This window comes from Nothobranchius furzeri, chromosome 7 (genome assembly GCF_043380555.1).
Source record: "Nothobranchius furzeri strain GRZ-AD chromosome 7, NfurGRZ-RIMD1, whole genome shotgun sequence".
In the NCBI taxonomy this organism is placed as follows: Eukaryota; Metazoa; Chordata; class Actinopteri; order Cyprinodontiformes; family Nothobranchiidae; genus Nothobranchius; species Nothobranchius furzeri.
Genome location: NC_091747.1, coordinates 66,718,331 through 66,739,445, shown reverse-complemented (window position 1 = coordinate 66,739,445; position 21,115 = coordinate 66,718,331). Strand labels below are relative to the sequence as shown.

Genomic DNA, 21,115 nt, shown 5'->3' with positions numbered 1-21,115 from the left:
AAAAGAGCTGAAAAGCAAACAGAATGGCATTTCAGGGGGCCATTTCTGCAGCACCAGAACGTTCAACAGAAAATTTGGTGGTCCTGCAGGAGGCTGATCCTGTTATAAATACTGTCATTTCTTTACTTTTGCAAAAGCGCTTCCCCAGCAGGTCAGAGAGGCAGAGCCTTTCCCCTGCTGCATCAGGATTACTGCGCCAATGGGATTGTCTGGTGCTGAAGGAGGGACTGTTGCATCGGAGGTTCCTGCGTCCCGATGGGGGTGAGTCTGTGCTGCAACTGGTGTTACCCGAATGCCTACAGAAGGAAGTTTTGCAACAGCTGCACATCTACCATGGGCACCAGGGAGCTGAAAGAACAATGGAGCTAATCTGCCAGCGCTGCTATTGGCCTGCTATGGGGAGGATGATTAAAGATTGGTGGCAGAGATGCAACAGGTGCAGTGGGGCCAAAAACACTCAGCCCTATGTTTGGGCCTCTATGAAACACCTACTGCCATCAAGGCTGAATGAAATTTTAGCACTTGACTTTTCTCTGCTGGAACCTGCACAAGATGGCCAGGAGCAAGTGCTAGTGATGACTGATGTCTTCTCTCATTTCAGCCAGGTCATTCCAACTCGGGACCGGCGAGCTTCAACAGTTGCAGAGGTATTGGTTGAGGAACGGTTCTACGAGTATGGAGTGCTGGCTCGGTTACACTCTGACCAGGGCCGAAGCTTTGAGAACACCATAGTCCAACAACTTTGCCACTTTTATGGCATTCATAAGACTAGAACTACCCTATACCACCTGCAGGGAAATGGCCAGTGTGAACGCTTCGCACTCTGTCTACTCTGTCCACGGAAGATTTACATCTTCGATATCTGAAGAATTCTTGTGGATGGTACTGATGTTATTGTAGATTTCTGGAATGCTACTTTTTATTAGAATGTTAGAAACTTACAGAATACATATACAGTCTGTGATAAATGGACAAACTACTTGCCATATAAATATGCCAGTAAGAGTTGGACTCGGCCAAGGCTGCCATTTGTCACCGATTCTGTTCATAACCTTTATGGACAGGAATTCTAGGTGCAGCCAATGTGTGGAGGGCATCCGTTTTGGCAGCCTGAGCATCAGGTCTGCTTTTTGCAGATGATGTGGTTCTGTTGGCTTCATCAGAACGGGATCTTTCGCTGGAGTTGTTTGCAGCCGAGTGTGAAGCAGCTGGGATGAGAATCAGCTCCTCTAAATCTGAGACCATGGTCTTGATCCTGAAAAGGGTAGAATGCCTTCTCCGGGTCAGGGATGAGGTCCTGCCCCAAGTGGAGGAGTTTAAGTATCTCGGGGTCTTGTTCACGAGTGAGGGAAAACTGGAGCGTGAGATCGATAGGCGGATCGGTGCTGCATCTGCAGTGATGCGGGCGTTGTACCGGTCTGTCGTGGTGAAGAGAGAGCTGAGTCAGAAGGTGAAGCTCTCGATTTACCGGTCGATCTACGTTCCTACCCTCACCTATGGTCATGAGCTTTGGGTAGTGACCGAAAGAACGAGATCACGGATACAAGCGGCCGAAATGAGTTTTCTCTGCAGAGTGGCTGGGCTCTCCCTTAGAGATAGGGTGAGAAGCTCGGTCATCCGGGAGGGGCTCTGAGTAGACCCGTTTCTCCTCCACATCGAGAGGAGCCAGTTGAGGTGGCTCGGGCATCTGGTCAGGATGCCTCCTAGATGCCTCCCTGGTGAGGTTTTCCAGGCACGTCCAACCAGGAGGAGACCTAAAGGTAGACCCAGGACTATGTCTCTCACCTGGCCAGGGAACACCTTGGGATTCCCCCGGAGGAGCTGGCCCAAGTGACTGGGGAGAGGGAAGTCTGGGCCTCTCGCCTTAGGCTACTGCCCCCATGACCCGACTCCGGATAAGCAGATGAAAATGGATGGACACACACACACGTGCGCGCGCGCGCACACACACACACACACACACATAAACACACACACACACACACACAAATGTCATTCTAATACAAGTCATTTTAGTTTTAAATAAATTGTAAAATTTGAAATCAGCTTTGGTCTTTAGTTTGTTCTCATGGAATAACGGATGATGGACCTCGGTAATTTTGAAACCCCTGCTTGTCTCTGTTCCCAGGAGCGATATCCACCCTAAACTAAATGGTTTGTGCACAGCTGTGAGAAAAGGTTTCGTTGAAGAACTCACATCCGACGAAGCTTCTTGTAGGAGATGAAAGAGCCGGGAGGAACCGACTTGATGCCGTTCTGTTCCAGACGACTGGAGGAAGAAAGAACACAAATAATCATTACATATATGATTATACATACATATATATATAAACATACAGTGGTGTGAAAAACTATCTGCCTCCTTCCTGATTTCTTATTCTTTTGCATGTTTGTCACACAAAATGTTTCTGATCATCAAACACATTTAACCGTTAGTCAAAGATAACACAAGTAAACACATAATGCAGTTTTGAAATGATGGTTTTTATTATTTAGGGAGAGAACAAGATCCAAACCTACATTGCCCTGTGTGATAAAGTAATTGTCCCCTGAACCTAATAACTGGCTGGGCCTCCATTAGCAGCAATAACTGCAATCAAGCGTTTGCGATAACTTGCTACGAGTCTTTTACAGCGCTCTGGAGGAATGTTGGCCCACTCATCTATGCAGAATTGTTGTAATTCAGCTTTATTTGAGGGTTTTCTAGCATGAACCGCCTTTTTAAGGTCATGCCATAGCATCTCAACAGGATTCAGGTCAGGACTTAGACTAGGCCACTCCAAAGTCTTCATTTTGTTGTTCTTCAGCCATTCAGAGGTGGATTTGCTGGTGTGTTTTAGGTCATTGTCCTGCTGCAGCACCCAAGATGGCTTCAGCTTTAGTTGACCAACAGATGGCCGGACGTTCTCCTTCAGGATGTTTTGGTAGACGGTAGAATTCATGGTTCCATTTATCACAGCAAGCCTTCCAGTTCCTGAAGCAGCAACACAACCCCAGACCATCACACTGCCACCACCATATTTTACTGTTGGTATGATGTTCTTTGTCTGAAATGCTGTGTTACTTCTACGCCAGATGTAACGGGACAAAAAGTTCAACTGTTGTCTCATCGGTCCACGAGGTATTTCCCCAAAAGTCTTGGCAATCATTGAGATGCTTCTTAGCAAAACTGAGACGAGCCCTAATGTTCTCTTTGCTTAACAGTGGTCTTTGTCCTAGAAATCTGCCATGAAGGCCATTTTTGCCCAGTCTCTTTCTTATGGTGGAGTCGTGAACTTTGACCTTAACTGAGGCAAGTGAGGCCTGCAGTTCTTCAGAAGTTGTCCTGGGGTCTTTGGTGACCTCTCGGATGAGTTGTCTCTGCGCTCTTGGGGTAATTTTGGTCGGCCGCCCACTCCTGGGAAGGTTCACCACTGTTCCATGTTGTTGCCATTTGTGGATAATGGCTCTCACTGTGGTTCGCTGGAGTCCCAAAGCTTTAGAAACGGCTTCATAACCTTTACCGGACTGATAGATCTCAGTTACTTTTGTTCTCATTTGTTCTTGAATTTCTGTGGATCTTGGCGTGATGTCTAGCTTCTGAGGTGCTTTTGGTCTACTTCTCTGTGTCAGGCAGCTCATATTTAAGTGATTTCTTGATTGAAACAGGTGTGGCAGTAATCAGGCTCGGGGTGGGGGGTGGGGGGTGGGGGTGGGGGGTCTACAGAAATTGAACTCAGGTGTGAAACACCACAGTTGGGTTATTTTTTAACAAGGGGGCAATTACTTTTTTACACAGGGCAATGTAGGTTTGGATTTAGTTCTCTCCCTAAATAATAAAAAACCATCATTTCAAAAGTGCATTTTGTGTTTACTTGTGTTATCTTTGACTAACGGTTAAATGTGTTTGATGATCAGAAACATTTTGTGTGACAAACATGCAAAAGAATAAGAAATCAGGAAGGGGCAAAGAGTTTATCACACCACTGTAAGTTAATATATATATATATATATATATATATATATATATATATATATATATAAAGAATAAGAAATCAGGAAGGGGCAAAGAGTTTTTCACACCACTGTATGTTTATATATATATATATATATATATATATATATATATATATATAAACATACAGTATATATATATATATATATATATCATGTCAAGTTGTTCTTTCTAAATCAAAGATTTGAAAAAGACAGTTTTTTGCATAAGCAAGCTGTATAAATGAGACTTTGGGTCCAACAGGCCAGCAGACCTATCTGAGATACTCACATCTCCGTCATGCCCTCTGGCAGGTGGGCGGGAATGGCAGTGAGGCCCCTCCCCCGACAATCCACAATGTTGTTGGTGCAGGAACACATTGGTGGACAGGACCCTGAGGCCAAACTGCATGGCTGAACGAAGGCGCTGCCGCTGTAGCCTGAGCAAAAGACAGCTCAAACAGTTGGCCACTAACTGAACCAGGTTCTCAAAATGTCTCAGAACATTTGGGAAGTTTCTCAGTTTCCTGTGCAAGTCACAGAGCCCTGCTCTGAAGTAGCTCTGGTAGTGAACGTTTTCTTCCACAAGTCACTGAGCCGTCTAGAACCAGTTAGGAACCTACCTGGAACCCATCTTTAATCAGTTTGGAATCCATGCAGAACCCGCCCCATGTGACCTTGTCAAACACAATTACTAAACAGTTGTAGAAACCAGTTTCTCAAGTGTGTGTCTCCATCCAGGAGCCAGCAGTCTCACTGCTCTGCTTACTGAGCTGCTGTACCTGAGCAGGCAAAGTCATTCTTTCGCAGCTCAGCAAGGTTGAGACCTCTTAAAGTTGGGGGGGAGCTGCACTGCGTGTAGAGCCCCAACGCTGGTCTCTGCCGCAGCCACGGAGACAACCAGGCCAGATGACAGTCACAGCGCAGAGAGTTGGAATGGAGCCGACTGGGAGAGGGAAGGTCAGATACACAGAACATGACACTAGTAAAGAAGTCAGGTGTGAGATACAGGAGGCTGTCTCTGTAACCAACGTCAGGTGTTCACGCACAAGGTCCGGAGCTTCGGCATGTGGTTGAAGCTGGAGACAGGGATGGTGGTAATGTTGTTGTTGTTCAGCGTTCTGAAAAACACAAAAACAGGCAGATTAAAGGCATGGGGGCAGGAGGCAGGCCCACCGATGGGGGAGCAATGGGTCCATCCAAAACGGTCTGTCTGCTCAGCATTTGATTATATCATCATTAAACCAGAGTGTGTTCCACACAAGCAGGAGAGGAAAGGAAATAGAGACTTTCTAACTTCCGTTATCTTATCCCGTGCACGTCATTTGGAATCGTAGGATGTCCAAGGAGGATCCCGTCTACCTCTGATTGGCTAGAAGGGCTCTACTTCGATTGGCTGTGTCATTTAGCAGCAAACCGTCTTCCCCGCTAACTGCAGACTGTCCTCCAGCCACCAACAGAAAGCTGTTTGAGTAGTTTTGTGAAAAAATGTGAACTTAGCACCACAATAACCATTCTGTCCTGTTTTACAAAGTAGTTTTTTTCTGTTTCATTTATTAAAAATGCTGAAAAACGTAAAACGTGAAATCAAAATAAATCTTGTTGCATGTATCACACGGTTGGACTGTCTTTCTATCTGTTAGCTCTCAAGTATTGAGGTTTTCATATTAAAGCAGAGTAAGTAGGGTAAGCACCTGGTATGAAGTATAATAAAACGTTTCTGTGTGCAGCAGGTCTGTTTGTCTTCTAGAATAATGAAACCTGGTGAAAACAGGTCTAAATCACATTCAGCTTTTACATGCGGTTAAATGATCCACATATGTAAACAGATGATGAGGAATGTTCTCTAACTTGCAAACAGCCTTAGCCTAGGAGAGTGAAGGCATAAGATAGCCTATAGTAACAAGATAACCCCAGCAGAGCCAACAGATGTAAAGGCAGTCTAACAGCGTGATACATGCCACAAGATTTATCACATTTGATGTTTATCAGATTATTTTATGAAATAAATTGAAACAGGTTTGTTGCAGAATGGTTATTATAGCGCTAAGTTCACATTTAGTATTAAAAACCCCTCAAGATCTGGCTGCAGACATCAAAACCCTGCAGCGAGGGGAAATACCCAACCGTAGGAGAGCCCTTCCAGCCAATCAGAGGCGTGAAAGGTGGGACCTTCCTTGGACATCCTATGATTCCAAAGGACGGGTCCCAGACCAAGGTAAGCCTGTCGAACCTTCTGACAGGAAATGGTGTGAAGGAGGAGGACCGCCCAGATGAGGTGATTTCAGAGGTTGTTTGATGTTTACATGATTAGATCTTTACCACAAACACAACACCCGACTGCTGTGTTTGGTGACATTTCTAAAACATCACAAGAGAAAACTGGACATATACAGTTTAAACTCACAGCACTTCCAGGGATCGCAGGGCTCGAAACGCTCCCTCTTCAATACAGCTGATGCGATTTTTATCCAGCTGACTGGAAACAAGAACAAATACAAACTAAGCCATCAAACAAGCCTTTAGATGGTCTCTCAGTCTGAGCTGGATTACTGACATGAATGGGCAGGCTGATGTTTTACCGTGCTCTAAACACGTCCACACCAGAAAAGAGAGACTAAAACTGCCTTCCAGATTTTTTCCATTGCAACATTTGATTGACAGCGAGACCCTCTTGAAATGAAAAGCTAGTAAACATTTCCGTTTGAGCCACAGATTTAAAATGTTTTTGTTGGTTTCTGCTGAAACGTTTTACTTACAGGTTTTTGAGCTCTGTGGCTCCTCTGAAAGCTCTCCTCGGGATGGTCTGGATGGTGTTTTCGCTCAAATCTCTGGGCAAAAGAGACATAAGATCCTCTTTTACTGATTTCCGTGTGAAACACAAAGTGTTGATCTGTTGAGTCGGCACATTCACAAAGTTTAAATGCTTCCTCAATCCTCTTACAGCTGTCTCAGCTGGACACGGTGAGACGTCTGAGGGACAGCTGTCACATCCATTAGAACTTTTGGATCAGGATCTTTGTAGCGCGGCAGATTTTAATTTCTCACCATCAAACAGACAATGTGAATCCATCATACTTTATCCAATCTGCACAGAGGTTAACGGTCCAGAAGACAACACGTTGAGCCATGTGTCATGTTTTATGTGCTCAACATGTCAGACTTTTATTTTGAAGGCATTTCCTGTTGTGTTCTGTGGAACAACAGCCAATCAGAAGTGATTGCCATGATGAGACTCACCTGTACAATGTTTTTCTATACAAGAAGTCTGAACTAATTAAACCTGTCTTGGGAGTTGATGGTGAAACTGTGAGACCAGAGAGATTTATTGGAAGCGTGTGGTTCTTCTTATTCATCGACAACCAAAACCTCTGCCAGTTGTTTGCTTCTGCTCTCAGGTTATGGGCCCAGGAGGTCGCGGAGAGTCATAACGTCAGAGAGCCCAGAGCCAAACAAACGCAAGGCCGGTGAGTTGGACAGAGCTTTGACGTGTGTCGGGTAACATGAGTCGGAAGGGCGCGAAGACCCGTACCCGTTGGTCCAGACTGGAAGACAAATATGAATTGTGGGAGACGAAGTTTATCGGCCACCTTCAGTTGCAAGGGCTGAAAGATGCAATATTTGAGCCGGAGAAGGAAGGTGAAGACACCAATGACGACGACGAAATGGAAAACACTGAAGCATACAATGAGCTCATCCACTCCTTGGATGATAAGAGTTTGTCGCTTGTGATGCGAGATGCCGCAGATGATGGGAGAAAAGCCCCGAAGATACTGAGAGAGTATTGTGCCGGTAAGGGAAAAGCCCACATCATCAGTCTCTACACTGAATGAACTTCACTGCACCAGACGAGTGATGGAAGTGTGACAGACTACGTACTGAGAGCGGAGGCCGCCATCACAGCACTGAGGAGCACAGGTGAAACCCTGAGTGATGGACTGCTGATAGCTACGGTTTTAAAAGGTCTGCCTGAGTCGTTCAAATCATTCGTCATCCACATTACTCATGGTGACAAAACCATAACCTTCTCTGATTTCAAAAGTAAGCTGAGGAGTTGTGAAGAAGCTGAACAGTTTCAGACGACAACGTTATGAAGGCATGAATGCAGCCAAAAACCAAACATGCAAGGGCTGACGTGAGTGGGCAGCGCTCAGGTGACAGAGACTTAACATGTTTTAAATGTGGTCAGAGAGGTCACAGGGCCAAGACATGTCACCAAAAGAAAAGGAGTATTCTGCAAGTGCACCACACACCAGAGTGAGGTGTGCAGACGGAGATGCAGACAGGATGACGCCCGGAAGGTCGTTGACGATGATGGCGACAGCAAGGAATATGTTTTCCAATTAAGCAATACAGATGAGGATTCCCTGGTGGGCAGCATCGAAAATCGAGCTCTGATGGTGGACACAGGTGCGACATCGCACATAATCACCGATCTCAAGAAGTTCAGAAGGTTTGACGCCGACTTCAAGCCCAGAACACATCGCGTAGAGTTGGCTGATAGAACCAGGTGCAAAGGAGTGGCGGAAAGAAGAGGAGAAGCAGTGGTGACTCTGATCGACAGCGAAGGGAAACATCACACAACGGTGCTAAAGCAAGCACTCTACCTTCCTTCCTATCCGCAGGACATTTTCTCGGTGACAGCAGCCACCTCCAACAGTGCCACAGTGACCTTCAAACAGAGAAGAGGTGTACTGGTACATTCCGATGGAACGAGGTTCCCCATCACTGAATGTGGGAGACTATACTACCTCCAAACTGTAAGTAATGTGTGGGATGACCAACGTAAAACCTCTTATGATTTGCAACGATGGCATGAGATAATGGGACACTGTAACGTTAATGATGTGAAGCAATTACAGGGGGTTGTTGACGGGATGCACATGAAAAATAAGGAAAAAGAAATAAGAGAAGGTGAAGTGTGGATAAAAGGAAAGTTTGTTCAGACTAGGAATCATGATGCAGATGTAAGAATTAAAGCCGTGCTAGACCTAGTCCATACTGACTTAGCTGGTCCTATAAGCCCAGAATCAAAGGAGGGGTACAAATATGCCACATCTTTCACTGACGATTACTCCAGCAGTATGTGTGTATTTCTTAAAACAAAAGTGTGACACTGTTCAAGCAACGGAGAGATTTATGGCTGATACAGCACCACATGGAAAAATTAAATGCATGTGTTCTGATAACGGTACGGCCCGGCCTAGCGCCTCCGCCTCCAGCCAAGTGGCGCCCAGTCCAGCACCTCTAGTCAAGTCGGTGCGCGGTCTGGCGTCTCCAGTCAAGTCGTCCCCTCATCCTCCAGAAACTTCATCCCCTCAGCCTCCAGAGTCTTTGGCATCTCCACCTACAGGCCAATCATCGTCAGCAGTCACCGCCGGTTCGGACCTCACCCGCCACCTCTTCTGCCACAGACACTGGCTCCCCAGACTCCAGATTCGCCACCATTGTCCCCGGTCCCCCAGAATTCCCCGGCTCCACCGCCATGGCCCTCAGCCTCGTCGCCGCCGGCCCCCCAGAGTCACCTGGTCCTGGCCTCCTTTGGTCCCTCATCACCGGCCCCCCAGTCACATGGTCTCGGCCTCCGTTGGTCCCTCGTCGCCGGCCCCGAGAGTCACCTGGTCCTGGCCTCCTTTGGACCCTTGTCGTTGGCCCCCCAGGGTCTCCTGGTCCCCAGTCGCCTGCCTCCCAGACTCTCCTGGTCCCTGGTCCCCCGTTGCCGGCCTCACAGACTCTCCTGGTCCCTGGTCCCCCGTTGCCAGCCTTTCAGACTCTATTGGTCCCTGGTCCCCAGTTGCTGGCCTCCCAGACATTCCTGGCTCCTGGTCTCCCGTCACCGGCCTCCCAGACTCTCAATCCCCTGGACTCTCTTGGTCTCCTGGTCCCTGATTCCAGGTCGCTGGCCTCCCAGTGCCTACAGGTCCTGGCTCTTGGTCCTCTGTCGCCAGCCTCCCAGACTCTCTTGGTCCCTGGTCCCCCGTCACCGGTCCCCGGGGCACCTCCTGTGTTTCCCTTCTCCAGTGGTTCCCCCATGATTGACCCCATGGGCCCGGCCTCTTGTTTCGCTTACCCCTGACTCTGTTTGTTGTCTGTTCTGCCTTTTTAGGGGACTTTTGTGTTTTTTGGTCCTCCTCGCCCGCCGTTGTTTTCGTGTTTAGGACTCACCCCATACCAAGTAATGAGCGGGAAAAAGCCCAATTTGTCTAGACTGCACGAATTTGGGACAAAATGCTTTGCATACAAACAAGAAAAAGGGAAGCTAGACCCGAGGTGCAAGGAAGGTATTTTCGTGGGACATGACAACAACAGCCCAGCCTATCTAGTTTATTTTCCAGAAAGGGGAAAGGTTTTGAAACACAGATTAGCAAAGGTTGCAACAGGGGAAACTGAGACACAGACCGAGACAGCTTCTGATGAAGAGTTTGAGTTCCCAAGAAGAGAGAAAGCAAGAAAATATCAAAGTGAAGTAAAAAAAACCTGAACAAGAGCCCAGAGAGGGAACTACTCGCCAAACGGGTCTCTCAGAAGGAGAGACAGAATCAAAACATTACCGTTCTAGGATAAGGAAAAAGCTGACTTATTTGAATGATTACATAACAGAGGAAGATGATGATCAAGCCTTAGCAAACATAGATTATTGCTATAGAATCTTAGGTGAGATCCCTTTAATTGTTAAAGAAGCTCTTGAGGCTCAAAACTCCAAAGAATGGAGGAAAGCAATGAATGACAGGGTTTTTCCCGGCTCAAACTGAGGCAGAGGTGGTACCATCCTCACCGTGCACCAGCACATGCTGGTGCTGAGGTAGTGCTCACTCCTCACCCCTGCCACGTGGACCTCAAGGGATAAACCATCAATCCTGCTCAATGGTCAACTTTCTTTGCGGGGTCACCCATGAAGACAGTGGGAGGGTTAAAGTAAGCAGGGACCTGACTCATTTTTAATGTGACTATTTTTCTGTCCTGTTTTAATGTGTGCTTTATAAAAAACTTGAATTGGATTGAAGTTCTGTGCTTGAATGTTTGGGTCCGTGTCCACGTGTAACTTCCTTGTAACTTCCTGCTCCTTGTAAACACGGGAGATTATTTTGGCTTAAATTCCAGATGGTGCCACTAGAGATTTTAGGCATGGAATTGTTTTGGCATGGGGAAAAACACAGCATTCCTGGAAATCAGAAGCTGGTGGGCACTTGACTGTCAGTACACCTCTGACATTGCTGTGGAAAAAAACTCTGTTGAACTTTCCCAAAGCTACATTCCCCCCTTCAAGAACTTGAGTTCATTAGTAGGAGACTTTAATGTCCTTGAACTAGTTGGAGAAGATGGTGGTAAATCCTTTAACACACATGCTGCAGCCATCCAGATCAGCAGATGAACTTAAAACACCTGAGTTTCCCAGTATGTTCTCTGCCTGCTATAACTCTAGGCAGAGGAGTAGCTATTTTAATACACAAACACATCAATTTCACAGTATTGGACATAGTTTCAGATCCTGAGGGTAGATTTATAATACTAACAATATCTATGCAGAATCAAAGCATATGTATCATCAGCATATACTGTCCAAATATTGATGACCCTTCATTCTTTCATAATTTTTTCTCTGTACTCTCCGAACACTTCGACTGTCCATTTATACTTGGAGGCGACTTTAATTTTTGGATGGACACTTTAACAGACAGGCTCAGTACAGCTGGGACTCAGCGCAATTGACAATCCACTAATATAGTTAAACGGTACATGAGTGATTATGGGCTTTGTGATGCATGGCGATCTCTTCATCCTAACAGTAGAGAGTATACTATTTTTTCACACGTCCATCACTCATTCACTTTTGGATTATTTTCTAGTCAGCAGCTCATTGTTGGCTGATATTTCAGACACTGAGATACACCCCATAGCTGTCAGCGACCATGCTCTGGTTTCTTTAACTCTGGTAAACAAGAAGACAATCCCACCAAACAAAAACTGGAGGTTTAATACATCACTGCTCAAAGACGAAGGTTTTATAGAATTTTTTTAAAAGGAGTGGGCTTCATATTTAGAATATAATGACCTGCCTGGAACATCAGCATCTGTTCTCTGGGAGGCAGGAAAGGCAGTGATGAGAGGTAAAATAATCTCTTTCTCATCACATAGGAAAAAAACAGAAAACAAACGTTTTCAGGCGTTAGAAGAAATCATTAGGTCATTAGAAGCATCCACAGAAGAAAAGTTGCTGAGCAAATTACGTAAAGCTAAATAAAACTTAATGGATATACAGTGGGGCAAAAAAGTGTTTAGTCAGCCACCGATTGTGCAAGTTCTCCCACTTAAAATGATGACAGAGGTCAGTAATTTTCATCATAGGTACACTTCAACTGTGAGAGACAGAATGTGAAAAAAAATCCATGAATTCACATGGCAGGATTTTTAAAGAATTTATTTGTAAGTCAGGGTGGAAAATAAGTATTTGGTCAATAACAAAAATTCAACTCAATACTTTGTGACATAACCTTTGTTGGCAATAACAGAGGTCAAACAATTACTATAGGTCTTTACCAGGTTTGCACACACAGTAGCTGGTATTTTGGCCCATTCCTCCATGCAGATCTTCGAGAGCAGTGATGTTTTAGGGCTGTCGCCGAGCAACACGGACTTTCAACTCCCTCCACAGATTTTCTATGGGGTTGAGGTCTGGAGACTGGCTAGGCCACTCCAAGACTTTCAAGTGCTTCTTACGGAGCCACTCCTTTGTTGCCCGGGCGGTGTGTTTGGGATCATTGTCGTGTTGGAAGACCCAGCCACGTTTCATCTTCTAAGCTCTCACAGATGGAAGGAGGTTTTGGCTCAGAATCTCACGATACATGGCCCCATTCATTCTGTCCTTAACACGGATCAGTCGTCCTGTCCCCTTAGCAGAAAAACAGCCCCAAAGCATGATGTTCCCACCCCCATGCTTCACAGTAGGTATGGTGTTCTTGGGATGCAACTCAGTATTCTTCTTCCTCCAAACACGACGAGTTGAGTTTATACCAAAAAGTTCTACTTTGGTTTCATCTGACCACATGACATTCTCCCAATCCTCGGCTGTATCATCCATGTGCTCTCTGGCAAACTTCAGACGGGCCTGGACATGCACTGGCTTCAGCAGCGGAACACGTCTGGCACTGCAGGATTTGATTCCCTGCCGTTGTAGTGTGTTACTGATGGTGACCTTTGTTACTGTGGTCCCAGCTCTCTGCAGGTCATTCACCAGGTCCCCCCGTGTGGTTCCGGGATTCTTGCTCACCGTTCTCATGATCATTTTGACCTAACGGGATGAGAACTTGCGTGGAGCCCCAGATCGAGGGAGATTATCAGTGGTCTTGTATGTCTCCCATTTTCTGATAATTGCTCCCACAGTTGATTTTTTCACACCAAGCTGCTTGCCTATTGTAGATCCACTCTTCCCAGTCTGGTGCAGGTCTACAATTCTTTTCCTGGTGTCCTTCGAAAGCTCTTTGGTCTTGGCCATAGTGGAGTTTGGAGTCTGACTGTTTGAGGCTGTGGACAGGTGTCTTTTATACAGATGATGAGTTCAAACAGGTGCCATTAATACAGGAAACGAGTGGAGGACAGAAAAGCTTTTTAAAGAAGATGTTACAGGTCTGTGAGATCCAGAGATTTTCCTTGTTTGAAGTGACCAAATACTTATTTTCCACCCTGACTTACAAATAAATTCTTTAAAAATCCTGCCATGTGAATTCATGGATTTTTTTTCACATTCTGTCTCTCACAGTTGAAGTGTACCTATGATGTAAATTACTGACCTCTGTCATCATTTTAAGTGGGAGAACTTGCTCAATCGGTGGCTGACTAAATACTTTTTTGCCCCACTGTATTGACAAAAAGACACATTTTTTAGCACAAAGACCACAAATAGAAAACTTTGAACATAGTAATAAATCAGGTAAATTTTTAGCTAACCAGCTGAAAACAAATAAAGAGAAAACTACCATATCTGCTGTTAAAGACTCAACCGGGAATATAGTTCATGACCCTGAAAGCATAAACAACACTTTCAGAGACTTTTACCAAACTTTGTACTCACCACAGATAAACCCATCAGATAACGAGTTCAATGAGTTCCTTGACAGGATAACACTTCCTAAATTATCAGACAGCCAAGCTACAGTCTTGGAGCCAAGCTACAGACCTGGACTCGTCACTAACATCAGCTGAGCTCCAGGAAGCCCTTAAATCTATGCCTAATAGGAAGGCTCCAGGTCCAGACGGGTTTCCAGCAGAGTTCTACAAAGAATTCTGGATCATTCTGGCTTCAACATTCTTCAGAATGATAAGGTAAATCGAAGAGAGCGGCAGATTACAGCCAAACATGAATTCAGCCAATATTAGTCTTTTATTAAAACCAGGCAAAGACCCTGCATTTCCTACCAGCTATTGCCCAATTTATCTTATTAATGTTGATCTTAAAATAATTTGTAAAGCCCTGGCTAAAAGATTAGAGATGGTAACCCCTTTTATAATACACCCTGACCAAACTGGTTTCATCAAGGGTAGACAGTCATCCACAAACTCACATAGATTACTTAATTCGGTAGATTTCCCTTACAGTAGAAACATGGAAACTAGTATATTATCTCTAGAAGCAGATAACGCTTTTGATAGAGTTAACTGGAAGTTCTTATTTGCAACTTTACCTAAATTTGGTTTTGGGAACTTCTTCATAAACTTGCTGCAAACAAACAGTTCACCAACAGCACGTGTCAGGACAAACAACCAAATATCAGCTAGCTTCTGTCTTCAGAGGGGGACCAGGCAGGGATGCCCACTCTCCCCCTCAGTGTTTGCTATCTTTATCGAACCACTAGGGGCAGCAATTAGGCAAAAAACAGATAATAAAGGCATGAAGTGTAAGAAAAAAGAACATAAGACCAGTCTTTATGCAGATGCTCTCATTCGTATAACTAATGATTTACTTCTTGCTGCTGATTCTGGTCTCATTTCCATTCTCATTCTACTTGACCTGAGTGCGGCCTTTGACACCATCTCTCACTTGATCCTCCTAAATAGACTCTCTTCTCTTGGTATCACTCACACCCCCCTCCACTGGTTCCAGTCATATCTCACTGGCCTCACTCAGTTCATTCAGTTAAAATCTTTTTCTTCCAGAAACCATCCCATCACCTCAGGTGTTCCCCAGGGCTCTGTCCTGGGTCCTCTTCTGTTTATAATCTATCTCAACCCCTCAGCAATATCTTCCGTAAATTTGGCATACAATTCCATTACTATGCGGACGACACTCAGCTCTACATGTCTAGTAAGCCCCAATCCACCCTTCTGCCTTCCACCCTTACCCTCTGCCTCTCAGAAATTAAAAAATGGTTCACCTCCAACTTCCTTAAACTTGATAGTAAAACTGAACTTCAACTCATGGTGAGGGTTGCTACAATTAAAATGATGGTCTTACCCAGAATAAATCACTTATTCTCGATGATCACAAACAAACCACCAGCTGACTGGTTTAGATCTCTGGACTCCTCAATCACTAAATTCCTTTGGCAGGATAAACCTCCACGAATTAGCTTAAAAATGCTTCAGAAGACCAAAGACAGAGGAGGACTGGATCTACCCAACTTTTATTATTATTTTTTAGCCAACAGGCTGAAATATATACCAAGAAGGTTGCAAGATAACCCACTAGATGAGTCCTGGTTAGATATCGAACAGACACTTTGCAATACAATAGAGCTTTCAGACTTACCATTTATTAGCTCAAGCATAAGAAAACACTACTGTATGATGTGGGAGATCGAGAGCTGCTAGCCGTGAAGTTGGCCCTAGAGGAATGGCGCCATTGGCTAGAAGGAGCTGAGCACCCTGTCATAATATGAACAAACCATAAGAATCTTGCCTACATCAAGGAGGCCAAGAGGCTCAATCCAAGACAATCTCGTTGGTCCCTGTTCTTCACCCGTTTTAACTTTGTCATTTCTTACAGACCCAGAACCAAGGACGTAAAACCAGATGCCCTGTCTCGCCAATTCGCCTCTGACAAAGACCACAAACCTGCCACCATCCTCCCACCATCCTGTGTGTTTGGGTCCATTTCCTGGGACATCTCCCATAAAGTCCTTGAGGCCCAAAGGACAGACCCTGACCCAGGTAATGGTCCTCCCCACAGGTTGTATGTTCCCCAACTAGTCAGAGGGGCAGTAATATAATGGGCCCACACTGCAAAGTTTACCATCCACCCAGGGGTTGGACGCACCCTTGCCCTGAGCCGGAGGTCATTCTGGTGTCCCTCTATGTTCAAGGACGTCAAGGACTACCTCACCGCCTGTCAGATCTGTGCTTGGAACAAAGCCACCAACCAACCTCCTGCTGGTCTACAGAAACCTCTTTCCATTCCCTCCCATCCATGGTCCCACATAGCCCTAGACTTTGTTACTGGTTTGCCTGTCTCTAAGGGTTTTTCCTAGTGATGGGTCTAGCAACATCGACACACTGGTGCATGTGTCAAGCTCATGGAGCGAAACCTGTGTCGATGTGTGTGTCGCTTTAAGAAAAAGTCACGTGACCGACACTGCTGCTGTGTCGCTCATTGCCAAGGCGCCAAACTGTGTTATAAGGTATCGACTCTGCATCTGTCAACGGGATGAATCGCCCTAAACAGTGTTTTTTCCCTCTGAGTGCTGTCTGCAGGTGGGCGTGTCCTGGAGAGCAAAGCTGTTGCTGTTCAGCCCATCAGTGGTCACGGGATTTAAGGAGTGGTGTGACAATTTACCAGTGCCGGATTATATTCAGTCCTGGATAGTTCAAACCGCTGTTGAAGGAAGTGAGGAGCCAGGATCTCCGGGGGTAGCCACTGTCACCTGTGTGTTATACCACAATGATTATAATACGTGGTAGTTTAAGTAATATGAGTGTGGATCTACTTTGGGGGGGCTGAGTGTTGTTCAGTGTGACATGAAGCAGTACAAGTGATAATGCTGCAGGATTTCATAATTGTACCTTCTCAGCAGCAGCACTGCAGGTGCTCTCCATGTCCAAAATGTGCGTAAGCCAGGTACTTAGTCAACTTAAAGTTGTGCACATTTTTTCTCTACGTTTTCTTTCATAAATCCCAAAGTCTGCGCGGAAAGTTGCTTACGCAGTTTTCCGACTCCGTTTTGTGTGTACGCAAGCTTGATAAATGAGGCCCCTGGTCTCTGCTTTTTGCAGATGATGTGGTCCTGTTGGCTTCATCAGATCGTGATCTTCAGCTTTCGCTGGAGCGGTCTGCAGCCGAGTGTGAAGCAGCTGGAATGAGAATCAGCTCCTCTAAATCTGAGACCATGGTCTTGATTCGGAAAAGGGTAGAATGCCTTCTCCGGGTCAGGGAAGAGGTCCTGCCTCAAGTGGAGGAGTTTAAGCATCTTAGGGTCTTGTTTAGGAGTGAGGGACAGCTGGATCGTGATTGGTGCTGCATCTGCAGTGATGCAGGCGTTGTACCAGTATGTCGTGGTGAAGAGAGAGCTGAGTCAGAAGGCGAAGCTCTCGATTTGCCGGTCATCTACGTTCCTACCCTCACCTATGGTCACAAGCTTTGGGTAGTGACCGAAAGAATGAGATCACGGATACAAGAGGACAAAAGAAGTTTTCTCCGCAGAGTGCACTCCCTTGGAGATATAGTGAGAAGCTCGGTCAACCGGGAGGGGCTCGGAGTAGACCTACTGCTCTTCCACGTCGAGAGGAGCCAGTTGAGGTGGCTCGGGCATCTGGTCAGGATGCCTCCAGGACGCCTCCATGGTGAGGTATTCAAGGCACGTCCAACTGGGAGGAGACCTAAAGGTAGACCCAGGACACGGTGGCCAGGGAACACCTTGTGATTCCCGTGAAAGAGCTGGTCCAAGTAGCTGGAGAGGGGGAAGTCTAGGCATCTCAGCTTAGGCTGCTGCCCCATGACCCGACTCTAGATAGGCGGCTGAAAATGGATAAATGGATGGACACTCACACACACACACACACACACACACACACACACACACACACACACACACACACACACACACACACACACACACACACACACACACACACAAACACACACACACACACATGTATATAAATAAACACACTTTTTATATGTTTTAACAAAAAAGCCTTGAACTCTGCAGCGAGGCTCCTAACTTGAGCAAACAGAAGAGCTCCACTGCTGACAACAGCTGACTGAGGATCCTAACATGTGACTGAAGCAGAGTAAAGTTACATTCTGTTCAGCAACCGGTGCAAAATTCAAACATGACTATGACCCCAAACATCCCTCAGGACCACCTGGTTCGGACAGGCCCAGCACGTCTTCATACCTTAATCCACCTGTGGGGTGTCATCAAACAGAAGGTACAGGAGGCCACAGGCTCCAACATGCACCGGCTCAGAAGTCCACACTTCTGAGGGACTGGCTGAAACTTGGCTTCTCTGGGAACTTTTTTTATGATCTGAGGAAATGTAATGACTAAAGTGGGTTTAGCGCCAAAACTGAAATGATTTATTTTGAGGTGCTTCTTATGTAACCGTTTACACAACACACAGGACCGAAGAGGCCAAGAGAACAGGAAACTTTTTTCTGAAGTACAAACTCCATGGAAATGCTCACTTATGTGGCCAGTAGTGTGGGGGGTGCTTCTGTGTGTTTGTAGCCTTCTGTCACAAGTGTCTTTAGTTACATTTCAAACATTCATTAGACTCTAAGATTTTTATTGAGAATTACACTAAATCATGTAAAAAGTCCAAATGTCACCTACATTGTTGGTTAGTCTTTATTAAAGCCTACAGGATGGGCTTATTCCAGGGACCTGGACCCAACATGCTGATGTTCGGTTCTTGATGCACTTTCTGACTGTCCTCATGCTCCATCGTGCTGGAGAAGACCTTGTCCACAACCAAACGGTCGTTGGAGAAGTTTCTCTGAGAGGATGCTGAGGAACCATTCTTTTTCTGAGGATAAACTGGTAGTGAGTCTACTCCCTAGGCTGAGAAGCACGCACACACACACACACACACACACACACACACACACACACACACACACACACACACATGAACGATGCTTTCTCCGTTGGTTGTCAGGATGTCTGTTGCCTGGACTCAGTAAGTCCTGAGGGAATGTTTACTTCCTGGAGTGGTCACAGCTCTCTCTCTCTCTCTCTTTCTGTGTGTGTGTGTGTGTGTGTGTGTGTGTGTGTGTGTGTGTGTGTGTGTGTGTGTGTGTGTGTGTGTGTGTGTGTGTGTGTGTGTGTGTGTGTGTGTGTGTGTGTGTGTGTGTGTGTGGACAGTAGCTGATCTCATGATATTTGCTCGGTTTCCCACTATTTTGCCTTTTCACTTCCCCGACCATCCTGTCTGTGTCCACCCTCTCTCTTTATCCTGTCTTTGTCCGGTAGCCTCCTGTTGTTTTAGGACCTCCACCCCCCCTCCAGAGGGTGAGAAAGGCAAACTTTCCCACTCGTCTCATCTTCTCATCTCCCCCATGCCCATCAGTCACCTACAAGCCATATGGTTCAGATTCATGAATGTATGTGTGTGTTACAGGTTTTCGTGTGTGTTTAATGATTAAACCTCTCACACCACATGTATACCTCTTACATATACTGCCCAACAGTTGTCACATGTGACCAAGTTGTGATTGCCTCTGCTGAGGCTTATCCAGTCTGATGGATAATTGCTCAGTGTGAGACATTGAAAGTGTGGCGTGAGAGTGTGTGAAGAGGGTCAGATGTGTGTGTCTCATGCTCAGTGCGTGACACTTGGCAGCCCTGCTTGTGTAGTGACTCTGTAGAAACAGCAGCAGCATATGAGTGCTCACAAAATGAGAATGAGTTTCTTGGCAGATTGGCATTTGTTATGGTCTCCATCCAGGACAATCCTTCTTGCATCTATCTGGTTGGTGACATGAATGCGGATGTAAATGATGCCAAAGCAATATTTGACTATCTACTCCAGTTTCGTCGTGACAGTGGTATGGTGCTATCTAGCAGATCATTACTGCCTTAGGGGAGCTTCACACATATTAGTGAGGCCCACTAACTACGTCTTGGCTAAACCACTGTGTCAGTACGGTGGATGCTCATGACTCTATAACCCTTTTCAGATAGACCTTCTGGAATATGTGTGGACAATTCAGTCAGTTTTTAACCAGAACTGTTTTCAGACACACCACTTTTGTACCTGAACTTGTCCTTTCGGCTGCCTTCACACAGCAGGGAAACGATCCAGATGTCTGGGGGGAGGGGTCAGACTTATGTTAAGCATAATTCTGCACACACAAACACGCATAAGAGACCTGGATGATGAAGCTCAATGGTTAAAGGAATCACTGAAGCGGTGTGAAGCGCTCCGTCGCGCGTCTAGACGGTACCGTAGGAGGCGAGCTGCCGTGGTTCGCCACATGCTACAGGAGCGGGCTATCTAGGTGCGCACAGCGTCCCCCGGTCCCCTCCCCCTCCCCCTCCTCCCTGTCCGGAACTCGACCTCACCAGTCTGAAGCAGCCACCCTGCCCGTAACAAGTCCGGAGACGTTACTAGGGGCGTTGTCCGGGTAAATTACGGAAAACGTTATCTGGATGTTTGTATTCAGACACAAAGGTCTTACGGACAGAGTCCTGAACATCTCTGTTTTTCATGGCCTGTCTGAAGGGGGCTTATCAGTATGATGATGGCTACCACAGATCAATCGAATGATGCTAAACACGGGCAAGTCGCCAATGCTGCTGCCTGTGGATAGTGGCGTTGATGTGGGGGAAATGGATTGGTAAAACTGTCTACTACAGATCTTTATAGAAACGTTAATCATACTGATGAGTTGTTAGGTAAAAGCAAGGTCTCAAAAGATGCTTTGTTTGTCAGGATGTGAACTGTAAAAGTGAAGTACACGTCGTATGTATGGAACAATTGTTGAGTCTTTAAGTACAGCTTCTGGTGTTATGTGTGAACGTCAGGCAAAAGGGCATCAGCGGAGGCCAGGCTGGAAGGTTTGTGTGGAGGAGCTTCATGCAGAGGCACGGTGTGCATTTAAGAAATGGGTAGAGTCTGGTAAGAATGGGCATGGTCCAATATCTGAGAATAAGAAAAGCACTACTGCTCGATTTAAATATGCACTTCGATATATTAAAGGGAACGGGAG

At 45.9% G+C, this 21,115-nt stretch overlaps 1 protein-coding gene across 1 annotated transcript in view; it reads right to left on the bottom strand.

Annotated features, from left to right (window-relative positions):
- slit1b (slit homolog 1b (Drosophila)) overlaps nucleotides 1–21,115 on the bottom strand; it is a 111,466-nt gene that overhangs the window by 65,060 nt on the left and 25,291 nt on the right. The window contains exons 5-10 of the mRNA XM_054751886.2: nucleotides 6,732–6,803; nucleotides 6,380–6,451; nucleotides 5,022–5,093; nucleotides 4,755–4,918; nucleotides 4,265–4,412; nucleotides 2,198–2,269 (exon numbers count right to left, since the gene is read on the bottom strand). Of these exons, the coding sequence (XP_054607861.2) occupies nucleotides 2,198–2,269; nucleotides 4,265–4,412; nucleotides 4,755–4,918; nucleotides 5,022–5,093; nucleotides 6,380–6,451; nucleotides 6,732–6,803 (600 nt within the window). The remainder of the gene's footprint in view (nucleotides 1–2,197; nucleotides 2,270–4,264; nucleotides 4,413–4,754; nucleotides 4,919–5,021; nucleotides 5,094–6,379; nucleotides 6,452–6,731; nucleotides 6,804–21,115) is intronic.